Source organism: Dermacentor albipictus, chromosome 1, assembly GCF_038994185.2.
Source record: "Dermacentor albipictus isolate Rhodes 1998 colony chromosome 1, USDA_Dalb.pri_finalv2, whole genome shotgun sequence".
Classification (NCBI taxonomy): Eukaryota; Metazoa; Arthropoda; class Arachnida; order Ixodida; family Ixodidae; genus Dermacentor; species Dermacentor albipictus.
The window spans coordinates 213,935,302-213,952,701 of record NC_091821.1 but is presented as its reverse complement, the minus strand read 5'-3'; the positions used below and the strand labels follow the sequence as shown (position 1 = coordinate 213,952,701).

The 17,400-nt window shown below is 48.1% G+C and overlaps 1 protein-coding gene across 7 annotated transcripts in view; it reads right to left on the bottom strand.

Annotated features, from left to right (window-relative positions):
- Positions 1-17,400, bottom strand: part of LOC135900084 (puratrophin-1-like) — a 716,878-nt gene that overhangs the window by 51,928 nt on the left and 647,550 nt on the right. For all 7 annotated transcript variants that reach the window (XM_070530832.1, XM_070530837.1, XM_070530833.1 and 4 more), the window contains 2 exons: positions 3,478-3,666; positions 765-968 (listed from right to left, as the gene is read on the bottom strand). In XM_070530832.1, coding sequence (XP_070386933.1) covers positions 765-968; positions 3,478-3,666 — 393 coding nt within the window. The remainder of the gene's footprint in view (positions 1-764; positions 969-3,477; positions 3,667-17,400) is intronic.

The following is a 17,400-nucleotide window of genomic DNA, read 5'->3' as shown; positions in this document are numbered from 1 at the left end:
TAATCCATGGCACAAGCAAAGAACTTAAGTGCTTTCATGCTTTGTAGGCACTCAAACATATCAGCTAAGTTTAGAAAAGTCAGTTTCTTTGCTGAACGGCATCAGCCATTTCACACTGAACACTACATTTTGCCTGATCACAATAGCTAAACTGCAATGGGCTCAGTGAATGCTTGGAAGGAAGACTAGCTGGAAATGTCAACTCATGATGAGAGCTCCCTTCTACTACAGAATAGTTTAGATATACGTGCTAGCTTCAGCACAACGTAAACAGATGTAAGGACAACTGTTTTTAAGCGAACTGTGTTGTTGTCTGCGTTCGCCTATGTTGCGCCGAAGCTGCATTTAAAACTCGCATCAACTCACCCAAAAATGTCTACTACTAGATGTTTACCTAAAGTAATACAGCTGAATGTTTGCCAGTGAGAAGTCCTATACCTCTCTCATCCTCAGCAAGCACTATTATTTACTTTGGGAAAATGTTGCCACATGAGAGGCAGGTCAATCCCCCTAACCTTCTGAGAATCCTATCAGCAAGGCAGAAAAATTGTTATTGAAGTTTGGCAGCAGTTGTGAGAGTGCCTACTTATTATAATAACACAGTTGTTTTCACTAACATCAATGTGATGACATCTAGTAGTGGCCTTCATTTGTCAACACAACAAAGCCAAAAGACGTATGCACAGTTTCTAAAACTTGAGTCACTCAATATAGCTACTGCCTATACAGCAGCACAAAAAGAGTCGGGCTGTTCAGGAACAAACCTTGCACTGCTCCACAAGCTTGGGGTTATCTAGCTTAGAAGCCAAGTCCAGCATCTCACTGAAGTTCTGCTCCGAAGGTGCAGGATGCTCTTCTTGATAGTCTTGCAGAAGCCTCATGAGTTGTGTCATGCTTTCAGGTGTGGCAGCACTATCCATTTTCATACTTGACACAAATTTCATGGCGTCCAAAGCCCATTCATAGCTCTAAGGATGGAAAAAAAGAAACTGTCATTCCACTTGTATGCCTTCGGGAAACTGTCATCATATACTTTCAGAGGAATTACAAGAGCATATTGTACTGCAAGGAAAAACTCGCTTATTGAGGACAGAAATACCAAGCATTGTCCTCACAGTAACTGGCTTGAACATTAAAGGGAGCTTACTATCACTGTACTAGAACAGCCTCGGCAGTTAACTACCATACTTAATCTGATGGCCCTGCACTGAATGCTGCAGCAGTCAAAGCACTGCGTCTACATATTTTTCCAAAGGCTAGCATTTCGTAAAGTGCAGATCACAGCATCCAAGGTGGTTCCAACAGATTATAAAGAGAAGTGGAGCACCTGATGAAGCAAAGGGCAAATGATTGCCTTTCATCATTCTCTGCTTACCGTTTTGAATCCAAATAAAATGTGATAACAGAGCCTCAGTATACTTTGAAAACAAAAACATGTTAATGCTTCAGAACATGACACACCCTCAATAAAACTTTCTGTAGTGCCCTTTCACACCACCTCACATGCCAGCTACACAGTGTGGATATGGCACCTATCGAGATGTTTCCAGTTCAGCCGACTCCTGGCTACATAAACAGTCAAATAAAATTTCCATTTTCTGCATTATTGCCCAGGCCATGAAATTAAAAAGCCTAGAGCATTTCAAGGACCAAGAGAGAGAATGACAAATGGAGGATTCAGTAGGCCGAATACATCCTAGAGTCAAGAGTAGAGGGAGCATATGTGAATATCTTAGCAAATATATATAAAGATTCCAGAGTTACCATAACTCTTCTCACAAGTAGAAAAATACACACTGACCCAATGCCTCCAATGCTGTGCTAGAAGAAATATTCAAGCAATTACACTGAGAAAGATTAAGCGAGAGAATCGACAGCGAACATCTCAGGGACCTGCAGTTCGCGGATGACATTGTCCTATTCATCTATGATGGAAATGACCTGCAACTGGCTGAGGACCTCAGCTTTTGACAAAACATAAGAGAAGGTTTGAGATTAATATGTAAGCAGAAGACAAAGGCAATATTTGGTAGTCTAGCAAGAGAACAAAAGTTCATTATTGGTAGTCAGCCTCTCGAACATCTGCAAGAGTACCCTTACTTAGGCCAATTGAGTCACAGTGCACCCGGATCATGAGAATAGAATCTACAGAAGAATAAAAATTGGTTGGAGAGAGCACATGCAGTAGGCATACACAAGCCAAGACAAGCCACTTACTACTATGTTTGAAATGAAAAGTATACAATCACTGCATTCTACCAGTACTAACACATGGGGCTCAGGAGGACACAAGCACCACGCAACGAGTGACGTAAGAAAAAATTATAGGCATAACATTAAGAGACAAAAAGACAGTGGCATGGATTACCGAGCAAAAGGGGGTAGCCGATATTCTAGTGGATATTAAGAGGAAGAAATTTAGTTGGGCAGGCCGTGTAAAGAAGTTTACAGAATGGGTGCCAAGAGAAGTGAAAGTAGAGATGATCTTTTCTAGTTTGTACAGGTCAAAGTAGAGCAGAGTTTGGCAAGCACTGATGTAGACTGTTTCTTGTCCACTCCAAGAAACAGAGAAGTCTGGATGAGAGTTTGCTTGACTAGGTCACATCACAACACTTGGTTATGAATTCAGTTCCTGACTGATTATATTCAGACACCAATAATTCGGACATGCTCGTTTATTCAGGCAGCTTCTCAGCCCTGCCATTCACCCCACAGACAATATACAAAGACAATTAAAATTCTGAATGCCTTACAGCACACCATTAGATAATTCTGACTGCACCAGCATGATAGCATGCTAATTCAGCTATTGCTAATGCTAATGCTAATTCATTTTACTAGGTAGTGATTAAGGGGGCCAGCACTGCTGGGTCAGTGCCCTCCATGGTGTTAGATACGACTGTGATGACAAAGTTTTTCACAGCATTGTTCGAAGACCACGCACACCACGCACTCAGAATTCGAGAGCATGCACACAAGTTGTGGCGCTCTCTTCAGTCTTTGAATTGCTTATTTCAACATTTTCCTTTCCTTTCTTAAATTTTTGGCTGCGAAGTTGGGAGTGCAGCTCTTGCACAAGTGCAGCCCTTAGTCGAGCATATACGATAATGCAAAACTATTCACTCACAATGTAGCTTACTTAATAAAGTCTGTTTGCTGCCAGCTTCACTGCCCTCAAAAACACATACACATACCAGAAACCCTTAACACTGTGAGCATTACCCATGTATAGTGACCACAGTTCACCCCTTTGCGCAATGGATTTCTTCGAGGAACTGTATAGTATAGTAGCATTGTAACAAACTGATTATCCACTCTCAAAAGCCGCCTTTTAAGGCACTGCTTATTTTATTTAAAGTTATCAAAGCATTTAAAACATTTGTACAAATATTGCAGAAGGGAATAAACTTGACAAGTACTATAGCTTTTTTTATCGCTCCAATTGATGGAGTGGCAACAAAAGCAGTTAAAACTCACATGGTCCAGAAGGAGGTAGCACCGCGATGTGTCCTCCAGTTTTTCCCGAGTGTCCTCCAGCTTCTCTGTAAAACACTCCAGGTGATGCTTGAGTGATACTGCAAGCTCCTGAGTGCTCTTGGCTGAGCCTGTGACTGAAGATGTCATGGCCACCTCTTCGAGAAGGTCATTGCCCTTTTCAATCTGCCTCTGGAAAAACAATACCAAATGCTTCAGACACCGGTGCTGCAAGATGGTGAAAACATGTTGCCCCATAAAATCAATTTGGACAGCAGCATGAAGAAAACCAGGACCAACAAATAAAAAACACACTGCTTACTACTAAATTTACTTCCCTCTCAAGCATTTCAACTTTCGTGTGCAGAATAGTTCAATGAAGTAAGTAGAGCAATTGAGTTCCTATAAGAGTGGCTGAAGTGGCACGTGATTATGTTATTTATCCACTTAGTTGGTACCGCTGAGCTTGTATGCCCATGGTGAGGTTTTCAATTCATTTTCAACGACATGAAATGACGGAAGAAATCTGCGTGGCATCGCATGCTTCAAAAAGCTACGTGTTTGTTCAGCCACAAGGGCCGGAAAAACGACAAGTTGAGAACGCCTACGCCTGGCAGTATTGTGTGTGTGTGTGTGTGTGTGTGTGTGTGTGTGTGTGTGTGTGTGTCTGTGTGTGTGTTTGTGTGTATATATATATATATATATATATATATATATATATATATATATATATATATATATATATATATATATATATTATCTCGTCAGCATCCCTCGGAACTAGCGCGGCAGTGAAGTGGCTAGGCGCTGTGGCCTTGCAAGAGGAAGGACCGATCGCCGCCAGGCACCAATTATGCCTTTAGCGGAATAGCGTGGGCACAACGGTGCGCGCGGTGTCAGTGAATGCGATTACCCGATACTCGCCCACCAGTCGCCGGCGCCGGCCCCACGCACCGCGGACGCCGCTCACGCTCTGCGCTGAGGCGTCAATGAACGCCGCCGGCCAAGGGAAGTCGACGCCGTTACGAGTACAACTCGGCGCATTCAACTCAGCAAAAGCTGAACTACATACACCAACTGGAAACTGGCGTTACACTATGTTCAAACAGCACCGCGCTAGCCGAGTCGTCAGGCCAGGCGAGGCGAGGCGCCCAGCAGGCCAAGCCAAATGGCTATAGCCACTGTCTCCGGGCAGCGCTGCGCTTAAAGAAAACAAACAAGAAAATGCTAGTATATACTCTAATAAGATATTCTAAGTACGCGCTAACACGCTAGTGTTCCTTAATATATACAAAAAGGCTAGGAACCACTAGGGTGCCCAATAGCAGCGCAGAGACGCGGAACGATCGCTAATGAGCGCCAGTCAACAGCGCCCTCCAATGCGCGTTTATCGGTCTGAGTGGCAAAAAAAGGTTTAAAAAAATGTAGGAAGGAAAAGACGAGCCCATACAGGAACACGAGAAAGAACTACCTATCCCCATCTGGATCTGTCAGTGAATGCGAATTCATTCGCTTTGCTACACAATTTAAAGGGACACTAAAGCAGAACACTAAATCAGTTTAGACGGATAAAGCGTTCTTTGAAAACTTTGTTGTCGTTAATTTCGAAATAATAGGTGATTATTAGAAGAGAAAATGCAGGTCAAAGTATCAGTTCTTGAATTTCGCGCCGATCCCCAAGACCGGTACATCACGGTGACGTCATGGATTTTAAAGCATATTTTCGTACTTAGGCCGCGTTGGGCTCAGTGATGGTTCCCGAAACTCGCCACGTTCAGTATTTGGCTCCTTTAGAACACAATGTAGTCGATTTTTAACGCTGAAGAATTAACTAGGCCCTGGAGGACGCTGTCAAAATCCACGACGTCACAGCGCGCTGGTGCGGGAACTTCCAAGAAGGCGTCGCCACCAATCTTTTGTTATTGCGCGTTTTCTGGCTCGCCAAGCGTCTTATCGTGGTATGAGAGTGGTGTTTTTGATATTGTAGAAGGGTAATTTACTGATACAGAAGAAATCATTTTTCTCCTTAGTGTCCGCTTAATGACAAAATATGACAAAATGAGCGGCTATCGTTCACACTGTGACTGACCGTCTATCCGACAGGCTCTGGTGCGCGTTGACGCTAGCTGCTGCCATAAGGTCGACCACAAGCGTGCTTCAAAGGGTAAATACAAAATTCTCGGCGGAAATCGCACGACTCGCTGCAGCATGCGGTTCCGTGCGGTAAGACTGTGTAATCTTCACTATATTTTCATTCATTCACGATTTCAGGCCACGAGTCGGGTTGGTTGTAGGATTTTGACAATTTCGTTATCTTTAGTGCAATAAAACTAGACTGACTGGAGTGGCTCAGTTTTTAGCGACTACGTATGTATATCGCATTTTTAACGATGGAGTTATACGACGAACGTACATGTCATAAAAGACCAGTGCTTACAAGTGCTTTAAAAACAATAAGCTACGAGATATCGGAGTGAGAAGCTCGTAAAAGGGGACGATAAACGGAAGTACTAAATCCCACAATAACTGCAGATTACCGTTTCAGAACCATATGCATTCTATCGCAGAAACGCAATTATCAACAGAGAAAACTAAAGCAAAGCATCCCCTTTTGAATTTTGCGCGAAAACCACGTCACCACGACGTCGAAGATTACACGTAATTGTGGCTTACATTTGTCAATTACGAGCAGTAAAAGTACACAAGAGGTAGCAGGTTTAGCCTTCCTTTTATTTTATATGCCAAGTAATCTAAAACAATTAACTAGACTCTGCCTGGACTTTCAAAAATTTGACTTTATTCGAAACCACGCCCAGAAATGCGTTTTTACGCTGTTTACGGCACATCGAAGGTTACGTTCACCATACTGCGACAATGATTTGAAATTCTGGCAATGTAATTTACCAACCTATCTTCACGTATTTAATACTTGTCTGTAATGAACTTTTACCCGAAGAAAAAAAAACAGAACTGTGCGGAAGCCATCAACGGTGATTGTCAATGTAAGCGAACAGCCGAACGCTTCAAGACAATTAGTCGCTCTTTATTGAAGGAATGGTGTACTTGACCACTTATAGTTGTTGCAGTGAGGCAAGTAGGTAGCCTGTGCTGTCGCAGTGCGCAATTCCATAGAGAACACAGATCAGCAAATATACAGCGGTGGTAAAGGCGCACAGCACGTGCGTCTCAAAGAGCTACGACAGTTCGGCAAGGAACGCGCCCCGCAACGCAACGTGCCCCTCGCGTCGGCGCCATTGTCCCAATTCCGACCAGCGACCCCCAACCGCAGCCAGCCGCAAACCACGAAAACAGGCGAAAGCCAAAGAAAAGATATTCGCTTTGAAACAGGCTAATAGTGAACGATATCATGGAGGGTCAGGCGCATAAGCGTATTACGGGAGGCAGGGGTGAACAGTTAGTCTGGCTTCCACGCGAACCCGATGTTGCCCGCTCATACCACGCGTAATGTAAGTACGCACACAAGACAACCGACGCAACAATGCAAGGTCTGCCCGGGTTACGTTTGTTTCTTGTTCAGCCCACAAAGCAGTCTTGTACAGGCCAATTAAAAAAAAAGGACAGAACACAAATCCCGGCATTCACTTCAGTTGACGTCACTACAGGTATATAAGTGCATATGGGAGGTACTACAACTACAACGTAGTTTACGCTTCGTTGCTTTAATGTCGGTTGCGAATGAGGTTAATGAGTAACATGCTTCCTTGAGGAACACTGGCTAGTCAAGTCTATGAGCGAGTTAAGCACCCGTACTACACAACGAGCGAAATGGTCACAAAGGGCCTAGTCGCGCAAGGTGTTTGCTCAGTGGCGCGGTTCATAATGCCATTATGGGAGCTATGCATCGCAGCGAAACAGAAGCGGCAGTTTCTTTCCTTAAAGCTACACGCCCGAAGGTGTTCACCCCATAATACTAGCGTCGAAGGGTAAAGACAATCTCAACCGCACAAAGCGGCAGTCCATTCACCTTTCGCCCACAGACGCGTCTGAATGATGGGCTATTCCGGTCTGCCGTTATGACGCAAGCAGCGGCACAGAGCCTGGAGCCATTATCTATATAATTGCAGGCCACACGAACATGCATGGAGTGCCACGGATAGATAGGTGCTTAGTGTTTAAGATAACGTTTAGCTCGAAAGCACAAAGAACAGTCTTTTCGGCCGCCCGTGAGTAGGTCAGACGCTAGGAGCCGTTCTTGTTTGCGATTTTAGTGTTGTTTTCCTTGCCATTGTTCGGCATTTTAGAACAGGAATCCATCATTGCTGGTGGCCACTACATGGCCCTCCATACGATACAATCTCAGTGGTTTCACTGTACAAACTTCACGTCGCCCGAAGAAAGAAGCAAGTGCAAGAGAAGCAAGCGAAAGGGGCCTCGCGGTATAGGTGGGAAAGCCCATTTACAGCAGCGCTTTTCAAGGACACCGCTGTGGCCTTGCGGCCGCTAACAATTCAGCGTGCGAAAATTAAACGGTTCTCGTGCCTTTTACGCTTCATTTGCAACTAGTGCTCAGTACAAAGGAAAAGCAAAACTGCTCTCAAGTCGACAAAATGCCGGCGGCGGAATGTGCTTACTCGGGCATAAGCACACCATTTAGCAGCAGACAATGAAGTGACAAAAGTAGTAGAAAAACCAGCACCCGCACTCTCAGCCTTATATCAAAACCAAAAGCCATTTATCTCAATACGGCGAAGCATTGCCCTTTGCTTTCCGGTCAACCTCGTTGTTATCGTGCTGAACGCGGTGCGCCAAGCGGCTCCCGAACGATCTCGCGCGGCGTCGGTAGGTGAAAACGAACGCTGCACACAGTTGAGTCGCTGTATGTGCTACCCCGAAAATACAAAGGGACGCACGTAATCTCCAAACGGTCCGGAAACCAATTGCAAGGCGCTGCGCCATGCGGCGCCGCCGTTTGCACAAGCAATTGGAGCCGGCAGGGCAAGAAGTCAGACGTCCGTGCGCAGCGCGGAAAAGCAGTAGACAATTTATACAGAGAACATTCTTTCTTTACGAGGGACGTTCCGAAAGTAAGTTTCGTCATTTTTTTTGGAAGGTGGTACACGATGTGAAACAATCGCCATAGGAATCCACGCCCGTTGCTGGTTCAATGGTTCAACGACGGAAGGAGCGTCATCGGAGGAATGACGCATACGCAGAGCGCCGAAGAAGCGAGAGTAGCAGCTGACCGGCGTGCCCTAGGTTACAGTGTACTTCGTGGTGCACTGCACCGCAGTTATTCGCGCACAAATCACGATGGCAGACAGACCTGCGCTGACAACTTGGTCGCCAATGGAAGTGCGTGCTGTTATCCGGTATTAATGGGCACCTGGGACACACTAGTGTGTCCATGGTCCAAACGCCTACAGATCGTGCGTGGTGAAGAGGTCACGTCTTAGGCCTTGCATCGCAGGGCACCAAGTTTTACCAGATTGGTTTCTTAAAACTGATTGCACGCTACGACGAATGTCTGAATGTCGGTGGCGACTATGTGGAAAAATAGTGCAAAGTGCATAGTTTATGATGCCATGGTGTACTTTTTTTTTTTTGCAATAAAGTTTTCGTATGAAAATAAATGACAAAACGTACTTTCGGAACGTCCCTCATATAATCGAAAAAAAGAAGGAAAAAACGCGCTTGCTGTTGCTGTTCTTGCTGAAATTTCACAGCATGATATTTTATGGGCCGAATATTTCAATTTAACACTTTACACTGTTACTTGCCTGGTTTCTCAACTCTCTCTCTCTCTCGAAAAAAAAACACTGCGAATTTGCCTTGGTCTGCGCCTCTAGGGTGCACCTCGGAGCGACTAACAGAAACCAATTTCGAAGATCATGCTTTGTCGTACTGCAGACGCCATGTTCTAAACATCACTCGCTGCGATGGGCGCAGACAAAGGGAAATGCGCAGTTCTTTCTTAACGAAAGGCAAATTTATAACGTACGCTAAGTGTTATAATAAACGAGCCAGATCATAAGATGCGATCTTTCTGCAAAATTTTTGCTACTACAAAACAGCGCAGGTTGCTCCTAGCACGTGTTTGTACAAGAAGCAACTTTTTAAAAACGCTGTTCGCGTTACACAGCCCGTACTGTATCGCAATATATGTCCCAGAACTGCAATTCTCGATCCGACGTACGTACCGCCAAGCAGGAAAATAGTAGGAAAAGGGAGCGCGAGGGCATGTCTGTATAGCGGAACGGCGAACGCATGGAGGCAACGCTACAACGACACCATTCTGAGAAACACAGCTGCGAGGCGCAATCGACGTGTGCCTGCACGCAACCCACTGTGCAGGCCGGATTCCCTCCATGCGGTCGTAACTGTAGAGTCCGTTCTCCTCTTTTTGCATTAGCGTCAGCAACATGGCGTGCGTCATAGAAGCCTATATAGCGAACTGCCAACAGCGGTCTGAAACGTTGCCTGCGATGCTGAAAGTGTACACGCATAATTTTATAGACGCATCTACATAGTGTACACGTACGCATGCGCGCACGTATACTACAGCTTTTGGAAGAGCCAGAGCGTTCCAAGCGTGAGACCACCACGAACACTTTTCAGACGCTGGTTTTACTTTCGCTGGGAACCGCTCCGACTCGCTGAACGGGCGCTGTATGTGCCCATCGGATATATACTCAACGAACAGGAACTCTCGCATTCACGCGACCGAAATAACGACCCACGAAACCAAGTCTCCGGCGGAAACATTTGCGTGTTAAATGCGAATTGCCTTTATTGAGAACTGACAGTGTTACGAGAGAAATTTACGACCTTCTACCTGTATACACATTTTCTCGAGCTCACAAACCAAGGAGAAAAGAAAGTGCCAACAACTTTTCAAACGACACTGTAGCATCTCCACAGCCCTCGACCGGTTAATATAACATTAAAAAAAGACGAACGTTATGGCACATGTGCGGGAAGCTCAAGGCGGGGTCAACACAATACTTTCGCTATTCGCATCTTCTCTGGCCTATCAAGCTTAATGCCATGGTAAGAGCGCGTTTTTGGTATTGCATAAGGGTACTTTATCGATACATCTCGAATCGGTTTTCCCTTCAATGTCCCTTTAACAACTCCTGTATTCATTTCTGTCATTGTGAGGAATTATAAACTAGTGTGAAATCAAATACACCATGAATATAGCCCTGCGTGCTCTAAGCCACTGACAAGTGCACAGCGATTCCTCGGAAGGGAGACACCATCGCAACCGGAAGCATAGGGCGCACCAGGTACGTGTCTTTTATAAGTTCAACGCCCCCCGCCCAACCGCTTCCTAAACACCGGCGCTGCCGAACTGGTCGGAGAAAGCGCATCTGCGGGATGGGTGCCTATAGACGCGCACAGGAAGAACTGCAGTCAGGAAGGGAGTCGACTTCGCCACTCATCGCTCCTTCCAAGGAGGAGAAAAGCGAGGACTCGCGGAATTTTGGTAGCGATTAATTCGCACTTGAATTCGCACAGCGTGCCTGAAAGGGCGGGCCAGTTTCGTCGCATCGCTGCTAGGACGGGTGGCGGAAAGTCAAGCAAGAAGGCCCAACAGTGGGCACCATCTCCAAGTGCAGCGACAGGGACAGCAGCAGCTGCCTTCGTCCTTGCATGTCAAGTACTGCGCGACGGGGGCACGTATATCCAGAACATTACACGAAAATGCGCTACACGTACAGGCTAAACCACAGCGCAGTACGCTAGTAACGATATAACACGCTCGGCTAACCGTGTACTATAATTCATACGGTTAGAATTTACAACTTTTTTTTTGCAAACGTCTTAACCACGCTTTTTAACACCCGCTAAGCGGTCGTAAGCTAACATTATGAAAGGTGTTTTTTACAGAATCGTCATAATTCCGGAGCCAAACCGGAACCGACAGCGAGTAGAGTGCAAACACGCGTAGACGCTTGCGAGCACCAAGGCGACGGCCAGTTTCGAATGACGGCTCTAGACATGCGCGAAGTAGCGGGCGAGCCAGAAGTGATTCTGCTCACGCGCGCGCCTCCGCAGGCGAAAAGAGCACTCCCGCAGAATGTTTCAGGAGCACTGTGTACACCGTACACGCTTTGCGACCGAGACCTCGAATCGATGCGCCACCGATACATTACGACATCGGCGGTAGGCGTTGAAGCGCGGAACTTCAGCCGCCCGTGCTGCGTGTGTTCCAGGACTGGGCCAAGAGCCCAGAAGACGCGCGCGCATCCCCTCCTTCTGTCGACCGACTTTGCCGCCGGCCCCTGACCTTTCCTCGGCGCCGACTCTCGTGTAGTGCGGAGGTGTAGGCGTCAAGTGCTCGAGAAAGTGGCACGACACCTGTTCAGGCGCTGCCGCAGCTTGAGCAGCCCCGGAGCATGGCGCACGCGCGGTCGGAAAAGCAAGCAGGAAAAAATCCGAAAGTCACGCGGAAATCAAACTTTTATATCGCGTTATAACCCAGCGCAGATTACGTAAGGCGTAGTAGCGTAATCTATAATCGCTGCCTACTCGGGCCGCCTATCAAAATATGCTTAGAGTATTCAGCAGCAGATAAAAAATTACGCGCGATAAACGTTTCAGCTATATAGGTATACGCTCAGCGCGACAATTTGTCAGCTGCCTTCAGCGTACGCTATTGGTACCTTCTAATGGTCTGCTCGGAGCGATCCGGCAGCGCTATATGGTCGTGTTATAGGCACCAGTCTAGGACACGGTCGTAAGTGAGCTTGCTTACAATGTTGAATTGGCTCGAGTATGTGTAAAATGAAACCTTTATCACTGATAGAGCTCGTCTATCCTCGATTACGCGGTTCGAATGCTGGCGTTCACACCTTTAATAGAGAGTCAAAAAAGCATGCAACCACCGCAGGTCGAGGCTATCAGGCGCACGTGCCATCATACATTGCATAGCTGCCACAAAAATGTTCTGTCGCTGAAAGTTTCGCACACTGCCCAGCTCGCATAGGAAGCTTGATCGGGCTTCTTTCTGGACAGGCCGCACGCTTGATAAACAACTTAGCGATTGGGTCAAATGTCACGACATTGCACTTCGCCGTGCACACAGTGAACAAACGATCATTTGTCGGAACTAATGCGACCCGACACTCGTTCAAACCTCGCACCGTCATATGATGCGTCAAGAACCGGACGCAGTCATTAGGTCGCATAAGATTTCAATAGACTCTTTACCGATACAAATGGCGGACCAAGTTCCTGATAAGGAAGTGATAACAAAATCTGGTATGAGATCTTCGGTCGTCGACTACCAACAATATAGAAAATGGAATCCAACCGATCGATCGCAGTTCATATATAAGGCGCGAGTGATGAACATGGTGCTATGATCAGAATTTGCTACTAACACCGAAATAAGGCACGAGCGGGGATAAAGAGCCAGAAAAATAGTTCGCCCAAGAAGAGGGAGATGCCAGATGTTCTTCCCTATCCCTGCGGTCCCTATCTTAGCACGTGTGGAAGTACCGCTGTTTTCTTCTTTGCAAGTGACTCTCTAGCAACTAAGCAGAACTTCATCGCGAAGAAGAGAACACGAGACGCGGGCCGTGTCGTCCTCCGTGCATACTGGGGTGAAAACTCGGCTGTTTTAAAGCTAGTAGGCCAGACGGTATAAGTGTATCATTTATGAACACTTAATGTGTTTATAAGAAGAAAAATCTCAATGGGTCCAAAAGCAGAAAACAACGTAAGCGCGCTATACGTGGATAGTGATAGTGGCGCGATAGCTATAGTGGCGTTAACGCCCTCTTTAACGATAGGCGCTGAAAAAAAAAACTATTTTTAATAATAATAAATTAAACTTGTATTTTCTTAACTCGTCACGAATATATAAAATTGACCAGGAATTTTATTTCCGTTGAATGAATCTAACTGTGCCACGCTTGAACTAAAAAACGCTTTTTTTTTCTTTCCCAAATATTTGTTCCCTCCAAACATAGTCACGCTTCAATCGCTGCTCCCATGTCCGTGACAATTTGTACTGAACCGCCTTTCGCCCGAAGCTTCGCGACCCATTTGGATCGACCTTGCAAGCTCAGCCTGCACCGACCGAAGAGCATATAAACTGGCCTTACCCAAAGTAAATTCTGCGCACGCATGTCGTACCGGAACAGGATATCTCTATCTTAGTTATCACGGCACAGCCGCCGCTAAGCAGGGGCCAAAAACCTTTCGCGTCAGTTTAACTAGCACCCACGTCATTATCAGATACTGTAAGCGGAAACAGATTTTATTTTGGTCGTTGTTTAAGCTTAGCCGGAAAGCAGAATACGAAAAATAGAATAAGCAGACATAATACCAGCTAAAACTATACAGGATGCGGAATGGAGAAATACAGGAAACTGCAGCCAACGAAAATGGGCAAACATGTGTGGGGAACGGTCTCCAATGAAGGGAAAACACATTTTCTCTCAAAAGCAGGATGAAGTTGTTGGCCTGGCTTAGCCTCACTTTTCTGCCTTCAGTAAGACGGTACTGGGGCGCTCACAACACAAAGGCTGCAGAAAGAATGGAAAGCGAACACAACCACAGCGGTAAAATCTAGCAAGCTACCGCATTTTCGGCTTTGCCCAAGTTGAAGCACGGGTCACGACGCATTCCATGCGGTCTTATGATTGTTATCAACGACCCTTCGGAATGCGCTCGTTCGGCGAACACCCTCCCTGGGACGATGTAAATAAAAACTTAAGAGCGCCGAACGTCGCCTGGAAAGAATTTAGCATGTGAGCTCAGCTGCAGGAAGGCGCTCGCAGCAGCCGCGGTGGGAAAACGGCGCTAATCCTGACCGATTCCTCGAAACGTGACTCGATGGCGGCAACCGTGCAGGTGTAAAGAAAGCGAAGCCGTAGCAGCAGCGGCGAGCGAGGGACCGCCCCGAAGGAGATGCGTTCGGTTAAACGGTCGGAAAAAAAGTAATAATAAAAAGGGCCGGACGGGGCGCGAAACAAGGGAGCCTATAGCTGACCCCCACCGGACACATGAGAGGACAGACAGGGGTGCGCGACACAATGGGTCCATTTTTCACTTTCAGGCACCGGCTAGTCGGCCACCCGGAGGGACCAACGAGCGTCCCCTTGTTCTGCTTACAAGCGCGCGAAGGAAACGCCACAGCGAAGCAAACAGCCGATGGGTTTTCGCCGACCGTTACCCAACGAGCGTGAGCACTTGAGCTGGACCGAGTCGACAGTTATGCACCCCTTTCAGTAACGAGAGGCCAGAAGGTTTTGGGTTACCCAGAACAGCTCTATGGATTCTTGGAAAAGTTTGCAAGCGTGGTGGCAGCACAGAAACCATGTTCACGTGCCCTCAAGAGGAACAACGAAAAAAGGGAAGACAGCATATCGCTTCCTGAAAACGCCTCTCTGGTACCGTAGTTGACACCTTCCACGGTACGCTAAGGCAACGCGTTTAGGGGACGCATCGCTGGACCGGTGATCCGAAATCGATAATCGAGTTACCGTATATGCTCCCAGGAAGCGTATACAATTTACTCTAGCGCCAGTGGAACAGGCGGAAGGAAGAATTTTCGGGACAAACAAAGCGTGTGTAAATTTAGACTCGACTCAGATCTTGTAAGCAAAATTAACACGTCAACAAATGGCTATCTCGACGGGAACGCGCTGCGAAAAGCAATCCGCACTGATCCGCCGCCACAGGCTCTCGGTGCACTGTTCTGCTGCAGCTAGGATCCTGAGGCAACGCCGGCAGGGTCACTACACATGCTTGTCACCAAATGATCCCCGTGGCGATCAATCAACAAGGAGGCACACATTACGTGAGCGGCAGCACGGTATACAGCGAGCCGGCCCGGGAGAGCAACTCACGGCGGCGGGCAGGCAGGCAACACCGAACTTGCGGACCATCTTGGTGGGGCCCCGAGGCAGAAAGGCGGGATACTTGAAGTTGCACATGGACAGGGCGACCATGCCGAACATCCGGAAGCCCTGCACGCCATGCCGGAGCACAGAGGCGACGCGGACCAGCTGACCACTTTCGCTGCCGGAGAGCGCAACGGGCGCACGGGGATGATGGTCGGTTTCCTTCATTGTGAAGGGGCGCACCGCGCACCAGCAGAGTCGCCAGCTTGCAGCGCTTGCACGGACAGCTTCCTTATCAAAAAGACTTCGTGGAGTGAGCCACGCACAGCCAGTGGACGCCTCCGCGCTGGGAATGAGCGTCTGGTGCAAGGACGAACGGCTTCGGCGAGAAAACGCACACACCTATAAAACGATAAACTGCGGAGGAAGGACCGTCGTAAAAGCGATAAAGCGTGGGCGAGCGGTCGGGGCCAGATAATGGAGTAACTAGGACCACTCGCGTAACCTTGTCCTCGTTGGGCAGGGCAGGAACGTCCACGCTGGACAGCGGAGCGCGCACTACAGCTGCCTCGGAGCGCGTGTCAAGTTCACAGCCAGCTGCCAGCGACCGCGCGACGATGCCTGCTGTGCGCTCAGCTGGATTCGCGTGCCGCCCGACCGAAAGAGACTCCCCTGTCGCCTCGTCGCCCACGAGATAGAGCCACAAGTCATCACGCGCCGTCCGCCTAAGGCCTCGTCAGACACTAAGTGCCATCTTTCGCATGTGTGGCCAACTGCCAAGAGTCTGGTCGCGGGGGCAGAGCCCCGCGGACGACAAGCCAGAGGGAGGGAGGGGAAAGAAGTGGGGCGCACTCCTACCGGAAAGAACGGGCTGGCGCCGAGAAAACTGGGTTGCCGCTCCGTGCATCGCCGCCGCAGACGTCGCCAAGGTTTCTCCAGCCAACTATTTAGGGACGCCTCCAATATGTTAGTCAGTGAGACAACGGCGCCGAGTCGCGGCCACCAGACGACCCGCCCCGTGCCAAAACACACACACTCGCGCGCCAAGCGTCGCTCGCGCGCACGAGCCACCGCCGGATTCGGGCCGCGAAGCCGACTCGGCATGTATGTGCTGGAGACAGCTATTTATAATGCGGCTTCGACATCTGGAGAAGGCGACAGGCTTCAACCGCCACAACTATACCGCGTTCCAGGCAGATGCGAACTGTGTGTACGATCACACGAGCTTCGGTTTTTCTGGAAAGCATGCAATACGGGCCGGCGAATCACGTATTTTCTGATACCCGCGCTATTTGACTGATGAGTATTCGCACCGCAGCCTCAGGACACAGTGAATTCCTGAGTACGCTGCCACCTAAGTGCACAAATTGAAGAAATTACTCAAATTTGCATTTCAAGCGCTGGAGCTGAATTATCCACTGACTTGTTCCGCTTGGTCATATTTACATCGCGCTCGCAGCCGCAGTGGGTCAGAAAAAGAAGATCGCAATGGCGGTAGGCGACAGATATCGCTCAGATAAAACGATGAAATATAGTACGCACCAAGTAAAAAAATACAAACAAATAAAACGCTTGGATTGGGCACACCCCCAAGCACGAAAACGTAAGCACGGTGTTTAGAATCCTCGAGCACCGATCCAAGCCGCCAGCAACACCCACAACGTTCAAACTTCTCGACCCTAAAAAAGCATATCTTGGAAAGCCCACTGCTTTACAGTTACAACGTAACTGCTACGATAAGAAATATATGATACGCGACAAGCTGAGCCGGCGTGCTGTAGCGCTTTGATGTGGGCAAGATGACGGTATATAGTTGCGCACAACGCGCCCTCTCCGCCGAAGCCACATGAGCAGCCCAATGTATGTACACAAACAACGGGTCCACCACATCGGGCCCGACGCGCGCTGGCAGAGAAGCCGCATGTGCGCCGGGGGGCTCGGCGCCCTGCCCTATCTTTAGGTCGCGACGCGCACCCTCCTCACCCAAGGACGGGCGGGGACGACGCGCTTCGCGGGTATGGTTTTCAAACTCTCCACGCCAGCCGGCCGGAAGTGAGCTGGGCCAAGTTGAAGGCCGTCACACGGGGTTCCGCACTGGGGTCACGCTGTC